At 44.4% G+C, this 22,665-nt stretch overlaps 1 protein-coding gene across 1 annotated transcript in view; it reads right to left on the reverse strand.

Moving 5' to 3' along the window:
- ZPBP2 (zona pellucida binding protein 2) overlaps window positions 1–21,734 on the reverse strand; it is a 148,153-nt gene extending 126,419 nt beyond the window's left edge. The window contains exons 1-3 of the mRNA XM_069754896.1: window positions 21,611–21,734; window positions 7,023–7,184; window positions 1,770–1,988 (exon numbers count right to left, since the gene is read on the reverse strand). Coding sequence (XP_069610997.1) covers window positions 1,770–1,988; window positions 7,023–7,184; window positions 21,611–21,734 — 505 coding nt within the window. The remainder of the gene's footprint in view (window positions 1–1,769; window positions 1,989–7,022; window positions 7,185–21,610) is intronic.
- Window positions 21,735–22,665: the final 931 nt, after the last annotated feature.

A 22,665-nucleotide genomic window follows, 5' to 3' on the forward strand; every position in this document is an offset into this window, starting at 1 on the left:
AGATGAACTTTTATTAACAAAGCATTAAGTGATGATAAATGATTACACTGTCCATCCAGAAGGAGGTAATCTGAAATCTATAAATGATGAGCTTATAATACACAGAACAAACCCATCACCTGTGTTATATTACCATGTAAATTACTAGTGATAACTAGTGAATGAGCGCCATCTATGGGTGCATATATACATTTCACATCTATTTTATCTGGGGTTTACTGAGGACAGGTCATAAAACTGCATAAAGCCACCAGTAAATGTAAGCTCCTGGGTTTTTTTGTCAAGTTGTTACAAATTCAAGTTCTTAATTATATATTACTCAATACAGTCACCATTGCAGTTCTCCCAGGTATTGCAAGGCCAGAATTCTGCAACTTTATTTTCTGCAACATTAAATGGTCATGCAGCCATTTTTAAGTGAAAAGTACATTCCCATCCTGGGAAAATTGAATGAAAATCCCTGTTCGAGATTTAATGATGATCAGACTAGTTGTCACCCAGCCTGGTGATCTGGCAAGTCCCCCACACAGGCATATGAAAATTTCATCCAGAAAAGTGGGATGATTTTTTTCTTAGTTGTCAACCATATCCAATATGTCTTTTTTTCACAGCAACTACTAACCAGATGCTATATTGTGCCTCCATTTTTATACACTAATTGAGTCAGTGAAAAAAATTATCCATCTGTACTATCCCACTGAATAACATTGGACCGAGTGCTGTTTTTTCTCATGGGCAGGGCAGCACTCAGACCAAAAATATCAACCCCTTGGGGTGAGTTCTGGCATTGAATGGAGCATGGAACAATGATATTTTTTGTGCAAAATCCGAGAGCAAAAGACCCTTAATGACTCTGTATGAACCCAGAGCCCTAGAAACTAGCGATGAGCTTTTTGGCATGCTCGAAAAAATGCTTCAGTCACCGTGGCTTTTTTCCGCAGAATTACCGCAGATTTACCGCGGTTTTTGTGCGGATTCCACCTGCAGTTTTACACCTGCGGATTCCTATTATGGAGCAGGTATAAACCACTGCGGAGTCCGCACAAAGAATTGACATGCTGCGGAATAAATAACACTACGTTTCTGCGCTTTTTTTTCTGCAGCATGTGCACTGCGGATTTTGTTTTCCATAGGTTTACATAGTACTGTAAACTCATGGAAAATTTCTGCGAATCCGCAGCGGCTGATCCGCTGCGGATGCGCAGCAAAATCCGCAGGGTATGCACATACCCTAAATGCTCCTATAGGTGTAACATGTAGCCATCTGATTGCTTTTGTCCACATAGAATGCCTTATTTTTTTACCCAGGACAATGGTTTATGATTTGCAATACATAATAAGATTACTGGTATTTAATATTTTCAGAATTATTCCTATTGATATTTCACCTTTTGAGCACTGATGAACAGGTGGAATATATAAAAGGATGGTGAATCCGGGGGGCAATAATCATGTATAACTGATTTTATAAAGCAATACTGTAAAGCTAGCTGGTGTAGGTCTGAGTCATTGTCAGGTCTGTACTACACCTACATAAGTCCCTATATTCAATTCTGACCTTATTGTAAAATCTATTAAAGAAAACAATTTGTTCACATAGCTAATTATTCTGTAATTAATTGCATTATGGCAAGGTCCATGCTGCCATAAATCGCTGCCAATCCCACAGATCATTGCGGAGCTCATGATACAGAGGACACTTGGTTATGATTGCTATGTTTCAATTAAACAAGCAGTATTTAATTTTCCATCTCCCACTTGACATTTACCTTTAAAGCTTATAAAGAGCACGTTCTGCATGGTGTGCTTCGGGGATTTGATGGAATGACATTTGTGAAACATGCTTTCCAGGTCACAGTTCAGTCCTGTGATGACTTCTTTGACGATCTCAAAAAGAGTCACGACAAACCTGTCATTGATTAGATCATTGCAGGGCTTGGCCATGTAGCGCAAGTCTATCTGGTACACGTAGTCTGGATCATGGTAAACTAGAAAGATAAGAACAACATAAGCTTACATATACAGAGGTGGCATTCTTCAAGGGCCTTTACTAAAAAAAAATGTGGAATTTTTGCTCTTGCCATCATGGTGGCCACCAGATCGTCTTATGTACAGTGGGGCAAAAAAGTATTTAGGAGTGGCTTCGTAAGAAGCATTTCAAGGTCCTGGAGTGGCCTAGCCAGTCTCCAGATCTCAACCCTATAGAAAACCTTTGGAGGGAGTTGAAAGTCTGTGTTGCCAAGCGAAAAGCCAAAAACATCACTGCTCTAGAGGAGATCTGCAGGGAGGAATGGGCCAACATACCAACAACAGTGTGTGGCAACCTTGTGAAGACTTACAGAAAACGTTTGACCTCTGTCATTGCCAACAAAGGATATATTACAAAGTATTGAGATGAAATTTTGTTTCTGACCAAATACTTATTTTCCACCATAATATGCAAATAAAATGTTAAAAAAACAGACAATGTCATTTTCTGGATTTTTTTTTCTCAGTTTGTCTCCCATAGTTGAGGTCTACCTATGATGTAAATTACAGACGCCTCTCATCTTTTTAAGTGGTGGAACTTGCACTATTGCTGACTGACTAAATACTTTTTTGCCCCACTGTATATAAATCTATATAAAAAAATAAATCCCTCTTTAAAGGCGTTTCCAGTAGTTAGATATTGATGACCCATCTTTAGGAAAGGTCATCCGTATCAGATCGGTGACAATCTGTCACCTCCACTGATGAGCTGATTGCAGTCAGTTGTACACAGTGTACACAGCTGAAACAGCACAGCTCTGCAGATGTGTTCCCAGGTGCCGTAGCTCAGAATGACATAACGAAGGGATTGCCCACACCTGTCCATGAAATAGCCTTGGAGTCAATTGTCCAATTACTTTTGGTCCCTTTAAAAACAGGGTGGCACATGTTAAGGAGCTGGAACTCCTAAACCCTTCATCCAATTTTAATGTGGATACCCACAAATGAAAGTTGAAAGTCTGAACTTCAACTGCATCTGAATTGTTTTGTTTAAAATTCATTGTGGTAATGTCTTTAACCAAAATTAGAAAAATGTTGTCTCTGTCCAAATATATATGGACTTAACTGTAAATGGGAGCTGAGCTGCTAAACCACATAGGCCAAAAATATGAATATGGGCTCATACTCACTACATGCAGCCGCACGCTCTGCTCCTGAGTGCCGGGTATTAACATGAGAGACTCATCCGAGTTTATCGCAACTGAGTATGAGCAACTGAGTATGAGCCCTAAGCTGGAAAACCCTGTTCATTCGCACAAGGACCCGAGGATAAGGGGGCCCATTTCCACCTCCAGAGCAGGTGGGATTGTGCATTATGATGAACTATTCAACTGAAAAGAGCCTATATACTGTTCTTGCACAGGAGCCTCTTCTGTCTGTGTACACCAGTGGAAAAATCCCTTTATCGTTACCAGTACACTGATACAATGGTTATAACTACTTTAAAAACTTTTACTTCACAATCTAAAGTCAATTTAAATGAAATTCTTGGACAAATTGTTAAAGAGTAAAGTTGCTCATATATTTTAGATATTTATAAAGGCCCCCACATGCTCAGTTCAGCTGAAAATAAATGTATTTTCAATGATAGAGTGGAGAAAGCTAAAACAAGACATCTCTGATGGCGGCTTAAAGGGAATCTGTCACCTCATTTTTCACATATAAGCTGCGGTCACCGCCATTAAGGGCTTATTTACAGCATTCTGTACTGCTGTTTATAACCCCCTGATGTAACCTGAAAGATAAGAAAAACAAGATAGATTATTCTCATCCAGGGGAGGTCCCGGGTCGGGTCCAGCGCCTCCCATCTTCATACGATGTTGTCATCCTCCTTGCTTCGTGTCTCGGCTCCAGCGCAGGCGTACTGATTTGCCCTGCTGAGGGCAGAGTAAAGCACTGCAGTGCACAGGCGCTGGGCCTCTCTGACCTTTGCCGACGCCTGCGCACTGCAGTACAGTTCAATCTGCCCTCAACAGGGCAAAGAATTATGCCTATGCATGAGCCACAACAGAAGAAAGGAACAGGATGTCATTGCATGAAGATGGGAAGCGCCGAACCCGGACCTGCGACGCCTATTGGACCCGGACTGCACTGGACCGCCCCTGGGAGAATATAATATAACTTGTTTTTCTTATCTTTCAGGTTACATCGGGGGCTTATCTACAGCATTACAGAATGCTGTAGATAAGCCCCTAATGGTGGTGGCCTTAGCTTATAGGCGAAAAATTAGGTGACAGATTCCCTTTAACTTCAACAACAATAAATGTATTGGGCGTTGTAATTCAACAAGCCTGACTCTTCTCGCACCAGAGAGAAACCTTTCATACATATCTTATACTAGATGGTGGCCCGATTGTAACGCATTGGGTATTCTAGAATATGCATGTCCACGTAGTATATTGCCCAGTCACGTAGTATATTGCCCAGCCACGTAGTATTTTGCCCAGCCACATAGTATATTGCCCAGCCATGTAGTATATTGCCCAGCTACGTAGTATATTGCCCAGCCACGTAGTATATTGCCCAGCGATATAGTATATTGCCCAGCGACATAGTATATTGCCCAGCCACATAGTATATTGCCCAGTCACGTAGTATATTGCCCAGCCACGTAGTATATTGCCCAGCCACGTAGTATATTGCCCAGCCACGTAGTATATTGCCCAGCCACATAGTATATTGGCCAGCCACGTAGTATATTGCCCAGCAACGTAGTTTATTGCCCAGCCACGTAGTATATTGCCCAGCCATGTAGTATATTGACCAGTCACGTATTGCCCAGCCACATAGTATATAGCACAGCCCACGTAATACGGTATATTGCCCAGTCACGTAGTATATTGCCCAGCCACATAGTATATTGCCCAGTCACGTAGTATATTGGCCAGTCACGTAGTATATTGCCCAGCCACATAGTATATTGCCCAGTCACTTAGTATATTGGCCAGCACAGAGCCACTTAGTATGGAGACTTAAAAAAATAAATAAACATATACTCACCTATAGCCCGTTGAAGTCCTGCTATACTCACCATCCGCCGCCTTTGCCGCTCCTCACCACGTTCCTGGGATCGCTCCATTGCAAGCGGCAGCTTGCAGTCCTAGGGCTGGTGTGAGCAGGACCTATGATGACTTCGCGGTCACATGACTGTGATGTCACGGCAGGTCCTTGCCGCACACCAGCCCTGGGACGGGACCGGAAGCTGCCGCTTGCAATGGAGCGGTCCCGGGAGCGTGGCGAGGAGCGAAAAAGGCGGCGGAGAGTGAGTATAGCAGGTTTTTTGTTTTTTTTATTATTTTTAACATGACCTATTTTTACTATTGATGCTGCATAGGCAGCATCAATAGTAAATAGTTGGGGACACACAGGGTTAATAGCAGCGGTAACGGAGTGCGTTACACCGCGGGCCGTTACCGCTGCCATTAACCCTGTGTGAGCGGTGGGGATTACGGAGCGGGCGCCGGGCAGTGAGTGCAGGGGAGTAGGGGAGGGACTAATTGGACTGTGGCCGTCGCTGATTGGTCGCGGCAGCCATGACAGGCAGCTGCCGAGACCAATCAGCGAACGAATAACCGTGACAGAAGCACAGAGAGACAGACGGAAGTACCCCTTAGACAATTATGTATATAGACTAGATGGTGGCCCAATTCTAATGCATCGGGTATTCTAGAATATGCATGTCCACGTAGTATATTGCCCAGCCACGTAGTATATTGCCCAGCCACGTAGTATATTGCCCAGCCACGTAGTATATTGCCCAGTCATGTAGTATATTGCCCAGTCACGTATTATATTGCCCAGTCACGTAGTATATTGCCCAGCTACGTAGTATATTGCCCAGCCACGTATGTAGCAGGTTAAAAAATAAAAAAGAAACATATACTCACCCTCTGAAGGCCCCTTGTAGTCCTGTCGCCTGTGTGCGGTGCACGCGGCAGCTTCCGGTCCCAGGGTTGGTATGAGCGCAGGACCTGTGATTACGTCGCGGTCAGATGACCGTGACGTCATGGAAGGTCCTTCTCGCATAGCATCTTTGGAACCAGAACCTGCCGCTTGCACTGCCGAGGACAGCACGCACGTCGGAGGGTGAGAATAACCTTTTTTTATTATTATTATTATTATTATTATTATTATTTTTAACATTAGATCGTGTTACTATTGATGCTGCATATGCAGCATCAATAGTAAAAAGTTGGTCACACAGGGTTAATAGCTGCGTAACCGGAGTACGTTACACCGCACTCCGGTAACGCTGGCATTAACCCTGTGTGAGTGCTGACTGGATGACTGGAGGGGAGTATGGAGCGGGCACTGACTGCGGGGAGGAAAGAGCGTCCATACTGCCGCTGGACTATGGCCGTCGCTGATTGGTCGTGGCAATGGTCGTGGGCATTTTGCCACGACCAATCAGCGACTTGGATTCCATGACAGACAGAGGCCGCGACCAATGAATATCCATGACAGAAAGAAAGACAGAAGGACAGACAGAAAGACGAAAATGACCCTTAGACAATTATAGAGTAGATTTCAGCACAGGAACTTTTTTTTAACATTTAAAATTGTTGAACTTTTTATTATTTCAAGATCTATTAATTAAAATTCACTTTATTTGTGGGACAACTGCCTTTAAGAATGGGTTTTTTTAACGATAATCTTTCAGTGTAAACAGGTGCCGATCTCCCGATAAAAGAGCAAAACTCTTGGTCATTAGTGCCACAAGTAATAGGGGCAGTCATACCCTTGTTGGAACCTGTGCATCCAAACAGGGGCTCAAGTGTTAAAGGGTACCACTTACATCTCCAAAGACACACAAATGGGTGCATTATGATGAGCTATTCGACGGAAAAGGGTTCATATATGGTTCTTGCACAGGAAACTAACATAATTCCAGAAGGACTGAGCTGCCATTACCAGCTACACTTTTTGCCAAGTCCTGATAGATGATGTGATCAAGAAAGTTTCCTTCTATAGCATAATCAAGTTTTCATTCTTACCAAGAACAACAAATTCATAGGTCATAAATGTCTCCTTTTCCTTTGTAAAATCGCTGTTGACGCTCTTATAACTCAGTGTACAGCTGTAGGAGCCAGACATGGATATGGTAAAAGTCTTCAGCATGAGCTTTCCTGTTTGGGTTAGATTCATGTTACTGTGCCCTGAAACAAAAACAGGAAATGAGTTGTCGCTGACAGCTGGAATATACTGATGCTTGATATGTAGAGGAGGCTATGCAAACAGTTCCAGTAAAGTCACAATCTGCAATATGTCTTGACTAGTCAGCCATGAAAGGTCACTTTATGCTTGTGGAGTCAAAAGCTGCAAGTTATACTAGCTGACAGCTGTGAAGTGGCATCTCAGATGAATCCCACAGAGACCAACAACTTGGGTAGGGAAGTAACCTACTTATGAAGGTCCTTTCATGTCTGAAGGTGATAACCACAATGTACTAGCAGGAATCGGCCCTGCTGGTCTAGAGGCGTATTTCTGCTAGTGTGCAAAACAACTAATAGATTACATATTGGTGTCTATTTGACAAAACGAAGACCTGTGGAATGAGTATGGCATAAAATATTTTGACTTTCTGGTATTTATTGGCTAAAGTAACGTCATTAGAGGTTGTATTCAGCACTGTAAATGGTGCTCAGGAATATTAGATGGGGCCCGAGTTTCCACACATATAATCCCATTAGGGTACTAGGTATATGGAGGACATTTCAATAGTTTGTCAGATTTCGGTTCACTCTGAGGAGCACGTGGCATGTGCTTGCAGTTTATTGTCAAGCGTGAAGCTTGCTGTTTGTGTTAATTTCGGTGCCACAGCGAACAGCTTTCCTCTAATGAAACTCCCTAAGGGTATAGTAAGGAGTATGATAGGCTTGCTGTGAGATCAAGCAGGAAATACTATTTGTAGGATGCCCTTTGCTTGCTTGGTGCCCAGGGCTCGCACACGTCCAATATCCACAACAAATTGTGATCGTGATTACCGTATATACTCGTGCATAAGCTGAGTTTTTCAGCACATTTTTTTGTGCTGAAACTGCCTCCCCCTTAGCTTATACAAGAGTCACTTTCCCAGAAAGATGGCGAGGGAGGGGGAGCGGCGGAGCAGCGCGTCACAGAGGCAGGAGACGGCGACTGCAGCTAAAGCCTGTGACCACTGCTAAAGAGAAATGAATATTCACTGCGCTGGCAGTGAATATTCATTTCTCTTGTAGCACGCAGTTACAACCGCAGGCTTCCAGCACGCATCCTACTTACGGTACCTTCCCTGCTCGCCCTCGCTGCATCTCGTTCCGGCCGGCTCCAGCAGCTCTTCCAGCTGAGTGATCATGTGTCCCCCGCTCATTAAAGTAATGAATATTCACGTCTCCACTCCCATAGGCGTGGAGTGAATATTCATAATGAGCAGGCCGGAAGAGCTGCTGGTGCTGGAACAAGGTGCAGCGAGGGCACGCAGGGAAGGTAAGTAGGATGTCTTTTTGTTTTTTTTTATAGGAACCATGCATACAGGGATAGGAGATAAGGAGCCATGCATACAGGGACTTGGAGCCATGCACACAAGGACGGGTATAAGGAGCCATGCACCAAGGGAAAGGGGAGCCATGCATACAAGGACAGGGATGGGGAGCCATTTATACCAGGATAGGGGTGAGGGAACAATGCATACCCGGCTTATACTCGAGTCAATACGTTTTCCCAATTTTTCACGGCAAATTTAGGTGCCTCGGCTTATACTCGAATATATACGATATCTACATGGGGCCATAGCATCTAACCAAGTTCAGGTCAGATCTAGGATGCAGACCTTGTCCTACACTATAATCTCCTCTACCTAATACAAATGTATAATCTTTTAAGTACATTATACCTTTCACTTGGCATAAACATGTAATATTTTCACGTAATGTAAATGCTGCTGCTCTTATGAAATTGCCATTGTTTTTTTTTTGTTCCAACGCCTGTCCGTTCCTGAGATATTCCTATTTGTGCTGTATATGTAAATCTAGTGTGACAAAGTCACTGGCAAAGTGCTGGAGGGGAGATATGTTTAACTGAGACTATTAGCTTCAGTGAATTGAAATGCAGAAGTTTACACCAGCACACTATGTGTTTAGAGGGGTTAATCGGCCACAGAGTGGATGGGAGGTTGTCCACATTATCTCCACCCCAGGGTGTGGTCTGAGGTTTAAATAGTTGGGCTCCTGAGGCATTCAGTGTGTCTGGAAAGGCTAACTCCAGAGAAGTGTTCATGCTTATGCTAACCTGAACTGTGTGTTTTGATAACCCTGAGGGGGAAGATCACCGCTACCACAAGGACTGTGTTAGGTGCTACCACTTTATTTTCCTGTTTTTCCCAATATGCTGTATTTATTTTTACTTCCCCATGGTTTATACTGCATATATAATAAACCAGTGAAGATCTTAAAGAGACAGTGTTCCCCTGTCTACCTCCATGTACATCTGAGTGTGCCGATCTACCAAAATAGTTTTGCAATCCAAAGGGAATGATCTTCATAAAGACTCTCATAGAGAAGGGTTTAGGACCACTCTGCTAACAGGACTACATTTATATAAATGGAAGATAACAGGCACAAAAAATAATATCACTTTCAGGAGAATGGTTATATTTACCCCAAGTAAAAAAAACACGGATTTTTAGCATCTGGCAAATCCTCTTTAAATCTATTTACATGAGGTATATATGCAGCGCCCCAGAGATCTGGTCGTTGCAGTATGACACTCTGCCACTAAGGGGAGTGATGGTACGTCTGATGGCACTGAAGGAATTCTACTGACCAGGTATCACCAGCACACATTACACTTCACACTCCGGCCACTAGGGGGAGAAAAAGGCTTTATTTATTGGGCCACTCCTCACACTGGTAAAACTAGGGGTTGGATAGGAAGTGAGTCAGAAGCTGACTGGGTTGGATTCAGGCAACATCCCGTGGCAGGGGGTTTTGTAGGGGGAAGACACAGGGGGTCCCTGTCAGGTGTGGGAACCTGGCAGGTGCCTAGCAAACAGAGCAGAACGTTACGGAACTGCGCCTGCACACCCGCGGCGGTATACTAGGAGAGAGACACGAAGGGAAGGATATTGTGGAACAGTGAGAAACGAGATCAAGCACAAAGGAGAACCAGTAGGAGTCGTGCTGTGAGACCGAGGTAACATCCTACTGAGGCGCGTAGCCGGTGGCCGGAACACCGCGGGAGTAACTGACTCTAGGCCTTACTTCGAACTCCGCAGGACAGTTAATTATAGGTTGGCTGTCTACCTTAAATTTCCTACAAAGACATAGGGGGCAACGCGTGGAGAGGGGCGTCTCTAGGGTCCCGGAAGAGCTCCGAGCCTTCCCGTCATACGGGTGCGTCCTAGCCATAACAAACCTGGGGGACGAGAAACTAGTAACATCTGGAACAAGCGAGAGAGAATTAGAAAGAACGAACGAACGAGAATAGCAGTTGTGAGGACTATTCCGAATGCTCAGCAGGGTAGCACTACAACACACAGGCCCTAGTGGTAGGCACTGATTTCCACCTGCAAAGGGAACTCTGCAAGTGCCCATGGGACCGGCCGGTCTCAGACAGCCCTGTTAACTGTGCTCTGGATTGCGGATCCTGAAGTCTTCAGTAAAGAGGTAAAGAGACTGCAACCCTGTGTCCTCGTTATTGACTGCACCTCATACCATCACCATCTACCTTACTGGGAAGCCCTGGGGACATACTTCACCTGTGGGAAGGTATACCATCCAGCTGCTATTCCATCACCCCAGCGGACCCCACAGCAGCGTCGGTCACCCGGACCGAACACCACAGGTGGCGTCACGAAATCTTGACAGACTTCCATCACCTTTTATTGGACGCCCCTTAGCAGGGTCACGGACCGGGTCTAGCCACCATGACAGCCTCAGAACCGAATCAGAGAGGCCCGGTACCGAGAACTCATGGCCCTGTGTCTGGGGGCGCTCCAACTTGGCGTCACAAACAGGATCGTACTTAAGCCTGAGAAGCAGGTCATGTGTGCCTTGGAACTGTGATTGAAACGTGTTTGGACTGTGATTTATTGCAAGGACTCTGTATTGCCGTGAGACCGAGGCAACATCCTACTGAGGCCGGAACACCGCGGGAGTAACTGACTCTAGGCCTTACTTCGAACTCCGCAGGACAGTTACAGTTAAGGCCAGAAATATTTGGACAGTGACACAAGTTTTGTTATTTTAGCTGTTTACAAAAACATGTTCAGAAATACAATTATATATATAATATGGGCTGAAAGTGCACACTCCCAGCTGCAATATGATAGTTTCCACATCCAAATCGGAGAAAGGGTTTAGGAATCATAGCTCTGTAATGCATAGCGTCCTCTTTTTCAAGGGACCAAAAGTAATTGGACAATGGACTCTAAGGGCTGCAATTAACTCTGAAGGCGTCTCCCTCATTAACCTGTAATCAATGAAGTAGTTAAAAGGTCAGGGGTGGATTCCAGGTGTATGGTTTTGCATTTGGAAGCTGTTGCTGTGAGCAGGCAACATGCGGTCAAAGGAACTCTCAATTGAGGTGAAGCAGAACATCCTGAGGCTGAAAAAAAAGAAAAAATCCATCAGAGAGATAGCAGACATGCTTGGAGTAGCAAAATCAACAGTTGGGTACATTCTGAGAAAAAAGGAATTGACTGGTGAGCTTGGGAACTCAAAAAGGCCTGGGCGTCCACGGATGACAACAGTGGTGGATGATCGCCGCATACTTAATTTGGTGAAGAAGAACCCGTTCACAACATCAACTGAAGTCCAGAACACTCTCAGTGAAGTAGGTGTATCTGTCTCTAAGTCAACAGTAAAGAGAAGACTCCATGACAGTAAATACAAAGGGTTCACATCTAGATGCAAACCATTCATCAATACCAAAAATAGACAGGCCAGAGTTAAATTTGCAGAAAAACACCTCAAGAAGCCAGCTCAGTTCTGGAAAAGTATTCTATGGACAGATGAGACAAAGATCAACCTGTACCAGAATGATGGGAAGAAAAAAGTTTGGAGAAGAAAGGGAACGGCACATGATCCAAGGCACACCACATCCTCTGTAAAACATGGTGGAGGCAACGTGATGGCATGGGCATGCATGGCTTTCAATGGCACTGGGTCACTTGTGTTTATTGATGACATAAGAGCAGACAAGAGTAGCCGGATGAATTCTGAAGTGTACCGGGATATACTTTCAGCCCAGATTCAGCCAAATGCTGCAAAGTTGATTGGACGGCGCTTCATAGTACAGATGGACAATGACCCCAAGCATACAGCCAAAGCTACCCAGGAGTTCATGAGTGCCAAAAAGTGGCACATTCTGCAATGGCCAAGTCAATCTCCAGATCTAAACCCAATTGAGCATGCATTTCACTTGCTCAAATCCAGACTAAGGGTATGTTCACACGTTCAGGATTTCCATCCTTTTTTTTTCCTGACTGTTTTTTAAAAAACTGCAGCTCTTGGCAGAAAACGCAGGTCCTTTTTTTGGTCCTTTTTTGGTCCGTTTTTGATGCGTTTTTTGATGCGTTTTTTGATGCGTTTTTTTGATGCAGTTTTCTAGCCAGAGTCTGTGTGTTTTCTAGGAATTTTTTTAGGGTTAAAATGGCTGAAAATACCCTAACCCTACCCCTACCCCTAACCCTACCCCTAACCCTACCCCTAACCCTAACCCTACCCCTAACCCTAACCCTACCCCTAACCCTACCCCTAACCCTACCCCTACCCCTATTCTAACCTTAGTGAAAAAAAAAAAAAAAAAATTCTTTATTTTTTTTATTGTCCCTACCTATGGGGGTGACAAAGGGGGGGGGGTGTCATTTACTATTTTTTTATTTTGATCACTGAGATAGGTTATATCTCAGTGATCAAAATGCACTTTGGAACGAATCTGCCGGCCGGCAGATTCGGCGGGCGCACTGCGCATGCGCCCGCCATTTTGCAAGATGGCGGCGCCCAGGGAGAAGACGGCCGGACGGACACCGGGACGCCGGGTGAGTATAAGGGGGGGAGATTAGGGCACGGGGGGGGCATCAGAGCACTGGGGGGGGGCATCGGAGCACTGGGGGGGGGCATCGGAGCACGGGGGGGCGGGATCGGAACACGGGGGGGCAGCCACACTCCGCCCACGCACTTCTGCCCGCTCCCCGCACTTCCTGCTGCAGCGGTTCTGCACATCAAATCGCAGTAAAACCCGCAGATATATTTTTGATCTGCGGGTTTTACTGCGGTTTGGACCTCACAATGGAGGTCTATGGGTGCAGAACCGCTGCGGCTCCGGAAAAAGAATTGACATGCTCCTTCTTTTTTCCGGGAGCTATTCAGCGCGTCTTTTTTTTAACAATTTCCGGACCATGTGCACAGTGTGTCCTGTTTTCCATAGGGTACAGTGTACTGTACCCTGCATGGAAAACAGCTGCGGAACCGCAGCGGCAAAACCGCCGCGGTTCCGCGGTAAAAAACGCACTGTGTGAACATGGCCTTAAGACGGAAAGACCCACAAACAAGCAAGACCTGAAGGCTGCGGCTGTAAAGGTCTGGCAAAGCATTAAGAAGGAGGAAACCCAGCGTTTGGTGATGTCCATGGGTTCCAGACTTAAGGCAGTGATTGCCTCCAAAGGATTTGCAACAAAATATTGAAAATAAAAATATTTTGTTTGGGTTATGTTTATTTGTCCAATTACTTTTGACCTCCTAAAATGTGGAGTGTTTGTAAAGAAATGTGTACAATTCCTACATTTTCTATCAGATATTTTTGTTCAACCCTTCAAATTAAACGTTACAATCTGCACTTGAATTCTGTTGTAGAGGTTTCATTTCAAATCCAATGTGGTGGCATGCAGAGCCCAACTTGCGAAAATTGTGTCACTGTCCAAATATTTCTGGCCCTAACTGTAATTATAGGTTGGCTGTCTACCTTAAATTTTCTACGAAGACATAGGGGGCAACGCGTGGAGAGGGGCGTCTCTAGGGTCCCGGAAGAGCTCCGAGCCTTCCCGTCATACGGGTGCGTCCTAGCCATAACAAACCTGGGGGACGAGAAACTAGTAACATCTGGAACAAGCGAGAGAGAATTAGAAAGAACGAACGAACGAGAACAGCAGTTGTGAGGACTATTCCGAATGCTCAGCAGGGTAGCACTACAACACACAGGCGCTAGTGGTAGGCACTGATTTCCACCTGCAAAGGGAACTCTGGAAGTTCCCATGGGATCGGCTGGTCTCAGACAGCCCTGTTAACTGTGCTCTGGATTGCGGAACCTGAAGTCTTCAGTAAAGAGGTAAAGAGACTGCAACCCTGTGTCCTCGTTGTTGACTGCACCTCACACCATCACCATCTACCTTACTGGGAAGCCCTGGGGACATACTTCACCTGTGGGAAGGTATACCATCCAGCTGCCATTCCATCACCCCAGCGGACCCCACAGCAGTGTCGGTCACCCTGACCGAACACCACAGGTGGCGTCACGAAACCTTGACAGACTTCCATCACCTTTTATTGGACGCCCCTTAGCAGGGTCACGGACCGGGTCTAGCCACCGTGACAGCCTCAGAACCGAATCAGAGAGGCCCGGTACCGAGAACTCATGGCCCTGTGTCTGGGGGCGCTCCATATATATCTGAAAAATCCTGAGCAAAATTACCAGACCATCAGTATATTGGACTGATATGATTGATGATCAAAACAGAATTTACACATTTGATGCAAATCTCTGAAAACCACCTATAGCCTGGCCACATTCTCCAATAAAGATATTCCTAAAAACATTGTAATACGCATTTCCAGCAGGGCAATGTCTGGCAGTCTGCCCTGGCAAAAAATATCTGCAACCTCAAAGAAATTGTTTGTGCTAAGCCATTTAACCCTTTTCTAATATTTCATGTACATGTGCATCATGATTGAGATGGTCTTCTTTCAAAATGCTCTACATGTACACCATGAGTTTTTGGTTCAATTTACAGCTATGCTGCCGCATTTACAAGCCAGTGTTAGGGTATGTGCACACGCTGCGGATCTGCAGCGGATTGGCCGCTGCGCATTTGCAGCGGTTTTCCCTGAGTTTACAGTACCATGTAAACCTATGGAAAACAAAATCCGCAGTGCAAATGCTGCGGAAAAAAAACGCGCGGTAACGTAGCGTTGTTTATTCAGCAGCATGTCAATTCTTTGTGTGGATTCCTCAGCGGTTTACACCTGCTCCATAAAAGGAATCCGCAGGTGTAAAACCGCAGGTGGAATCCGCACAAAATCCGCAAAAAAATCTAGGTAAATCTGCGGTAATTCCGCAGGAAATTCGCAGTGTGGTTTACCTGCGGATTTACCAAAATCAGTCCGGAAAAATCTGCAAAGTAATCCGCAGCATGTGCACGTACCCTTAGTGCCAGCAATGACACTGGCTGTTTAACCCCCAAGATGCTTTGTTCAATAGTGACTGTGGCTTCTAGGTGATTGACAGAAGAAGAGAGTTCTTTCTTTCACCCCACTAGCTCTGCAGCAACCTGGTTGTAGTGTGCTGAAGGTTGCCCTCTGGGTCTGACAACTGCAGTGGACTATTTAGATTAAAGGGGTATCTCCATCTCCAAGGTCCTATCTCAATATGTAGTAGGTGTAGTAATAATAATAATTATAATAACAATAATAGCAAATACCTCCAATTAGAAATGTAGTATATTTCTTCTCACTCGCTATGTCACTTACCCCATGTAGGTAACATAGCGAATCAGGAGAACTATACTACATTTCTAACTGAAAGTATTTGCTAATATTATTACACCTGCTACATACTGGAATATGTTCTTGGAGATGAGAATACCCCTTTAAAGCAGGTTGCGTGTCAGTTTTAGACTAGGGTTAGACGGTGACGTGTCGTTAGACTCTCAAATTGGTGTCTCATTGCAACATCTAATGATTTTCTATAGTGTTGCATTCATTGTGACATACGACCTCCTGCATAACACAGAGTAGCAAATGTTTCCAACTGTATTGGATTATCTGTTACTGGTCGCAAATTGCATGCGCCATAGACTGTAATGCAACTTTCATGTGACTGATTTATCTTCAATTTGGCCTTTTTTTACAGCAAATTTGCAGCTCTAAAATAGCTGTGTAACAGTAAGTAGCAAATGTTTATGGTCTGAGAATGTCTGTCACATGACACATGTCACCTTGCAGCCCCACCCTAAAACTGACAGGTCAAATATGCTTGCGACCTATAATATCAGATATAAGCCTATTAAAAGTTCAAGTTCCATAGCAGGACTAAGTAAAAAAAGTTTTCTGTTTTTTTTTTTTAAATATAAAAGCAAACAAAAAAAATCAATAAAAAAATCATCAGACCCAGACCGCACCAGACCGCCCCTAGGTGGGCAAAATCTAACTTGTTTTTCTTATCTTTCAGGTCACATCTGGGGATTATCTACAGCACTACAGAACGCTGTAGTTAAGCCCCTGATGGCGGTGGCCGCAGTTTATAGGCACAAAATTAGGTGACAGATTCCCTTATCTGCCGCAAGTAAATTTCGATTCCATCCGCAGCTGTTAGGGGCATATGACAGCTGATCAGATAAGCTGCCTTGTGCCAGAAAAGGTGAGGACTCAGGGCCAGAGCCCGCACCAAATAGGGGGAGGCGCTCTAAGACGAATATTTCCATCATTGGGCATTAAATGGTTAAAAAGTGATCAAAAGATGTTATGCACCCCAAACTGGTACTAATAAAAACTCCAAATAATCCTGCAAAAAACAAGCCCCTACTCAGGTCTGTCAATGCAAAAATTAAAATGTTATAACTCTCAGAATATGGTGACACAAAAACATTTTTTTTAACTATAGGATTTTTATTGTGTCAAAGCAGTAAAACATAAGAAAATAAAAAGAAACTTTAGCATCACCGTAATCACATTGGCCCATAGAATAAAGATGTCATGAACATACACAATGAATGACGCAAAGATACAATATTTAAAATAAATTTAATGCCAGAATTGCAATTTTTTGTACATCTCATCTTCAGAAAAGTAGAAGATAAAACAACTCTTACATATCCAAAAAATAGACAAGCCCTTAAAGGGAACCTGTCACCCCCAAAATCGATGGTGAGGTAAGCTCGCCATCATCAGGGGCTTATCTACAGCATTCTGTAATGCTGTAGATAAGCCCCCGATGTTACCTGAAAGAGGAGAAAAAGACGTTATATTATACTCACCCAGGGGCGGTCCCGCTGCGGTCTGGTCAAATGGGTGTCTCAGGTCCGCTCCAGCGCCTCCTATCTTCATTCCATGACGTCCTCTTCTGGTTTTCACCCCGCGGCTCCGGTGCAGGCGTACTTTGTCTGCCCTGTTGAGGGCAGAGCAAAGTACTGCAGTGCGCAGGCGCCGGGCCTCTCTGACCTTTCTGGCGTACCTGAGACACCCATTTGACCAGACCGCAGCGGGACCGCCCCTGGGTGAGTATAATCTAACGTCTTTTTCTCCTCTTTCAGGTAACATCGGCGGCTTATCTACAGCATTACAGAATGCTGTAGATAAGCCCCTGATGACGGTGAGCTTACCTCACCATCGATTTTGGGGGTGACAGGTACCGTTTAACAATTCCACATTGTGTCTGCAATCTATTCTATTCAGTTTAGCATTCCAAAAGTCAAATAGTGATCTTTCCCCTCTGAACCCTGCCATGTGCCCAAAACACGATTTTCTGACTACATATGGAGAACTGCTGCATTTGGGGAAAATTGTGGAGTGCTCATACTACTCATGGTGATAATGAGAAAAGCAAATACCGTATTTTAGCGGGAAATACCGTATATACTCGAGTATAAGCCGACCCGAGTATATAAAACCTGGGAAAGCTGGGAAAACATATGACTCGAGTATAAGCCTAGGGTGGAAAATGCAGCAGCTACCGGTAAATGTCAAAAATAAAATAGATACCAATAAAAGTAAAATTGAGACATCATTAGGTTAAGTGTTTTTGAATATCCATATTGAATCAGGAGCCCCATATAATGCTCCATACAGTTCACGATGGCCCCCTAAGATGCTCCATATTAAAATATGCCTCATATAATGCTCCATGCTGTTCATTATGGCTCCACAAGATGCTCCATATTAAAATATGCCTCATATAATGCTCCATGCAGTTCATTATGGCCCCATAAGATGCTCCATATTAAAATATGCCCCATATAATGCTCCATACAGTTCATTATGGCTCCATAAGATGCTCCATATTAAAATATGCCCCATATAATGCTCCATGCAGTTCATTATGGCCCAATAAGATGCTCCATATTAAAATATGCCTCATATAATGCTCCATGCAGTTCATTATGGCCCAATAAGATGCTCCATATTAAAATATGCCCCATATAATGCTCCATGCAGTTCTTTATAGCCCCATAGATGCCCCATATAATGCTCCATGCAGTTCTTTATGGCCCCATAGATGCCCCATGCACTTCATTATGGCCCATAGATGCTCCATATAACATTGTGCCACATGTAATGCTGCTGCTGCACAAAAAAAAAAAAAAAATGACATACTCACCTCTCGTCGCTGCCCGCTGCTCCTCAGCGTCCCGTCTCTCTGCAGTAACTGTTCAGGCAGAGGGCGGCGCGCACACTAATACGTCATCGCGCCCTCTGACCTGAACAATCAGTGCTGAGGACGCGGAAAGGTGAATATGAAATACTCACCTGCTCCCGGCGCTCCTGACGCGGTTCCTGCATGTCCCACGGTCTCCGGGCGCGGCAGCTTCTTCCTGTAGTCAGCGGTCACATGGTACCGCTCATTACAGTAATGAATATGCGGCTCCACCCCTATGGGAGTGGAGTCCATATTCATTACTTTAATGAGCAGTACCAGTGAACGCTGAACAGGGGAAGAAGCTGCCGCGACCGTGGGACATGCAGGGACCGCGTCAGGAGCGGCAGGAGTAGGTGAGTATTTGACAGTCGTCGCTCCCCCTCACCCGCCGAACATGACTCGAGTATAAGCCGAGAGGGGCACTTTCATTTTTTGGGGCTGAAAATCTCGGCTTATACTCAAGTATATACTGTATATATATATTATATTGACATTTCAGTGATAACATTTTCTGTGAAACAAAACATTTAAAAATGCTCACTATACAGTTGTGCTCAAAAGCTTACATACACTGGCAGGAGTTTTGCTTTCTTGACCTTTTTTCAAAGAATATGAATGATAACACCAAAAATGTTTCTCCACTCATGGTTAGTGGTTGGATGAAGCCATTCATTGTCAAACTACTGTGCTTTTTTAAATCATAATGACAACCCAAAACATCCAAATAACCCTGATCAAAAGTTCACATACTCCATTTCTTTATACCATGTATTGCCCCCTCTAATGACAGCTTGAAGTCTTTTGTGGTAATTGTGGATGAGGTTCTTTATTTTCTCAGATGGTAAAGCTGCCCACTCAAAGCTTGACTTGGCCTTGTGTTTTGGATCGTTGTCATGTTGGAACGTCCAAGTATGTCCCATGTACAGCTTCCAGGCTGATGATTGCAAATTTCCCTCCAGTATTTGCTGATAATGTACTGCATTCATCTTTCCTTCAACTTTGACCAAATTTCATTGCCTTTGTAGCTCACACATCCCCAAAACATCAGAGATCCACCTCCATGCTTTACAGTAGGAATGGTGTTCCTTTCATCATAGGCCTTGTTGGCCTATCTCCAAATGTAATGTTTATGGTTGTGGCCAAAAAGTTACATTTTGGTCTTATCACTCCAAATTACCTTGTTCCAGAAGTTTTGAGTCTTGTCTCTGTGCTGTTTCGCATATTGTAGTTGAGATACTTTGTGGCACAGTAATGGCTTTCTTCTGGCGACCCGACCACACAGCCCATTTTTCTTCAAGTGCTTCCTTATTGTGCATCTTGAAACAGCCACACCGCTAGTTTTCAGAGAGTCCTTGTTAGGTGTCGAGTTCCCGCCTCTGAACAGGGGAATCTCGAACCATCTCCGCTACGGTCTCCCATTCTTCTCCAGCCACAGTGGAATCTGCTCAGCAGAGACGTCAGTCCCAGCATCTAGCTCAGGCTGATACTGGATGACTGGTTAGTACTGCCCTTCCAGGCTCTGTCCTTGTAGCCAGCAATGTTCAGCAGCGAGCAGGTCTTTCTGGAACTAAATCCTGCTTTTCCCATACTGAGCAAGCCCACGGGACGACCTCACATTGGAGGTCGGGGGTCACATGCTCAGGTCCTGTTGCGGCTCCTATTGGACCAGCTGGAAGGTCTTGTAGCACTGCTGCAATAAAACGTTTGCATGGCCGCTCGGTCATGCGCTAATGTACATTTGAAAACGTGTGTGTGTTGATGAGTGTAAGTTGTTCTTTAATCATCCCCTCCCATGTGTATGACTGCTCGCGTGAGGTGGATGTCTGCTATCTAGCGCCCGGCTGAGCTATCAGCACAAAAACACACGAAACAGCGTCTAATTGCTGTGACCGCTAGTGCGGCGCAGTGCGCTATTAGAGTGCTTTCCTTACCCAAGTTTGGGTGGTTAGTGGCGTCCGCCAGAGTGGCACAGCACGCACTCTTGTACATATTAGTTACTTTTTCAGTTATTTTGATACCCCAATTGTGGTGTCGAGTGCAAGAGGTCTACACGAACTCTAATCCTGTGTCCTGGGATAGAGTTCTGTGATTCCTTGCTTGCGCTCTTTGTGCGGTACCGCGGCCCTGTGACGCAACAGGGTTCGCTTCCTTCATACAGGGTGAAGTTAACCCATGTGTGTATCCACATTGTACCACCATATAGTCCGTCATTACTCAGCAGCAGGTTCCATCTCTGCACGGTGGACCCCGGGCTGCGAACGCACCTCATACCTTCTATCTAATTATTTGGTGCGTTCCGCTAGCCCTAACAGTCCTGATGTTATTTGTGGGTTTTTCTTTGCATCTCAAACAATTTTCCTTGCAGTTGTAAATGACATTTTTGTTGGTCTACCTGACCGTGGTTTTGTTTTTACAGAGCCCCTGATATTCCATTTGTTAATCACAGTTTGAATGTTGCTGACTAGCATTATCAATTCCTTGGATATCTTTTTGTATCCCTTTCCTGTTTTATACAGTTCAACTACTTTTTTTCCGTAGATCCGCTGACAATTGTAAGAAGATGGGAGGCCCCAGACTGGACCGCGACGCCCATCGGACCAAACTGCAGCAGGACCGCCCCTGGGTGAGTATAATCTAACCTCTTTTTCTCATCTTTCAGGATACATCGGGGGCTTACCTACAGCATTAAAGAATGCTGTAGTTAAGCCCCTGATGCCTGTGGACTTAGCTCATCTTTGATTTTGGGTGTGACAGGTTCCCTTTAAATATCAACATTCAAAACTACATCTTGTCTCGCAAAAAAACCAACAACTTTCATAAAGCTATATTGGTGGAAAAATAAACAAGTTATGGCTCATGAAAGCCTAAGACAAAAGACAAAAATGAGAAAACTAAGAATGATTGCAATGGGAGGCCATTAAAGATGTTAATTTAATAAAGTGGTAGGTTTAACATGTTCATGGATATATTATGTACTCACTTTTAAGGCTCATTCCATTAGGTCCTATCCACATGAAAACTGGATCAATGGTCTCTTTTTCTGCAGTATCTAGATCCATACATGCAAGGAACGGGCTGTCTTTCAGCATCTTTACATAAACCATTACTGCAAGGCAATAGAAATGACTACACAGTTTAGATTTATCTTTTTTTTCAGCTATTTTTACATTTAAATAAGACCTGTCACTTGCACAAAAAATTGAATTAAACAACTTGTAAAAATCCCTGAGCTCCCCTGACTCTGATGCTCTTTTATGTTTTGTGCTGCATTGCTTTATTGCAGAGATATTCACATTTGTGCTTTTTTGGAGGGCAGTATGTGAAATCTCTTCTTCCAGTTCAACCAGTCATTTCTTCAGATTTCTCTGGGGGCGAGCACTTTTACTCCTTATTCGCAGACACTGCCAATCACAGCTCAGCAGCTGATTTAGCTGTCTCAGACACTGCAGAGCTGTGATTGGCAGTATCTGGGGTGAAAGTTCATGACACCAGAGAAGACTACAAGCAGAAATTTCACATGCTGCTCTCCAAAAGCAACATATGTGAATCGCTCTACTGTACAATGAAGCAACATAGCTTGAAATGCAACAAATGGCAGATTCATGCTGATGGCCACGTGTCTGGTGAGGAGGCTGAGAGCATGCTTTATAATGTGTTAGGTGCTATTGAACAATTAACCACAGTGGTTTCTTCGTGTCTTGTAGTCTAGCAGTATGGAGGACCTATGTTTATATTACTTAATGGTAGTATTTCTTAAAGGAACTTTTAATGTATGTGCAGCGTCCCAGAGACCTGTTCGTTGCAGTATGACACTCTGCCACTAAGGGGAGTGATGGTACGTCTGATGGCACTGAAGGAATTCTCCTGACCAGGTATCACCAGCACACATTACACTTCACACTCCGGCCACTAGGGCGAGCAAAAGGCTTTATTTATTGGGCCCCTCCTCACACTGGTAAAACTAGGGGTTGGATAGGAAGTTAGTCAGAAGCTGACTTGGTTGGATTCAGGCAACATCCCGTGGCAGGGGGTGTT

This window comes from Ranitomeya imitator, chromosome 2 (genome assembly GCF_032444005.1).
Source record: "Ranitomeya imitator isolate aRanImi1 chromosome 2, aRanImi1.pri, whole genome shotgun sequence".
NCBI lineage: Eukaryota > Metazoa > Chordata > Amphibia > Anura > Dendrobatidae > Ranitomeya > Ranitomeya imitator.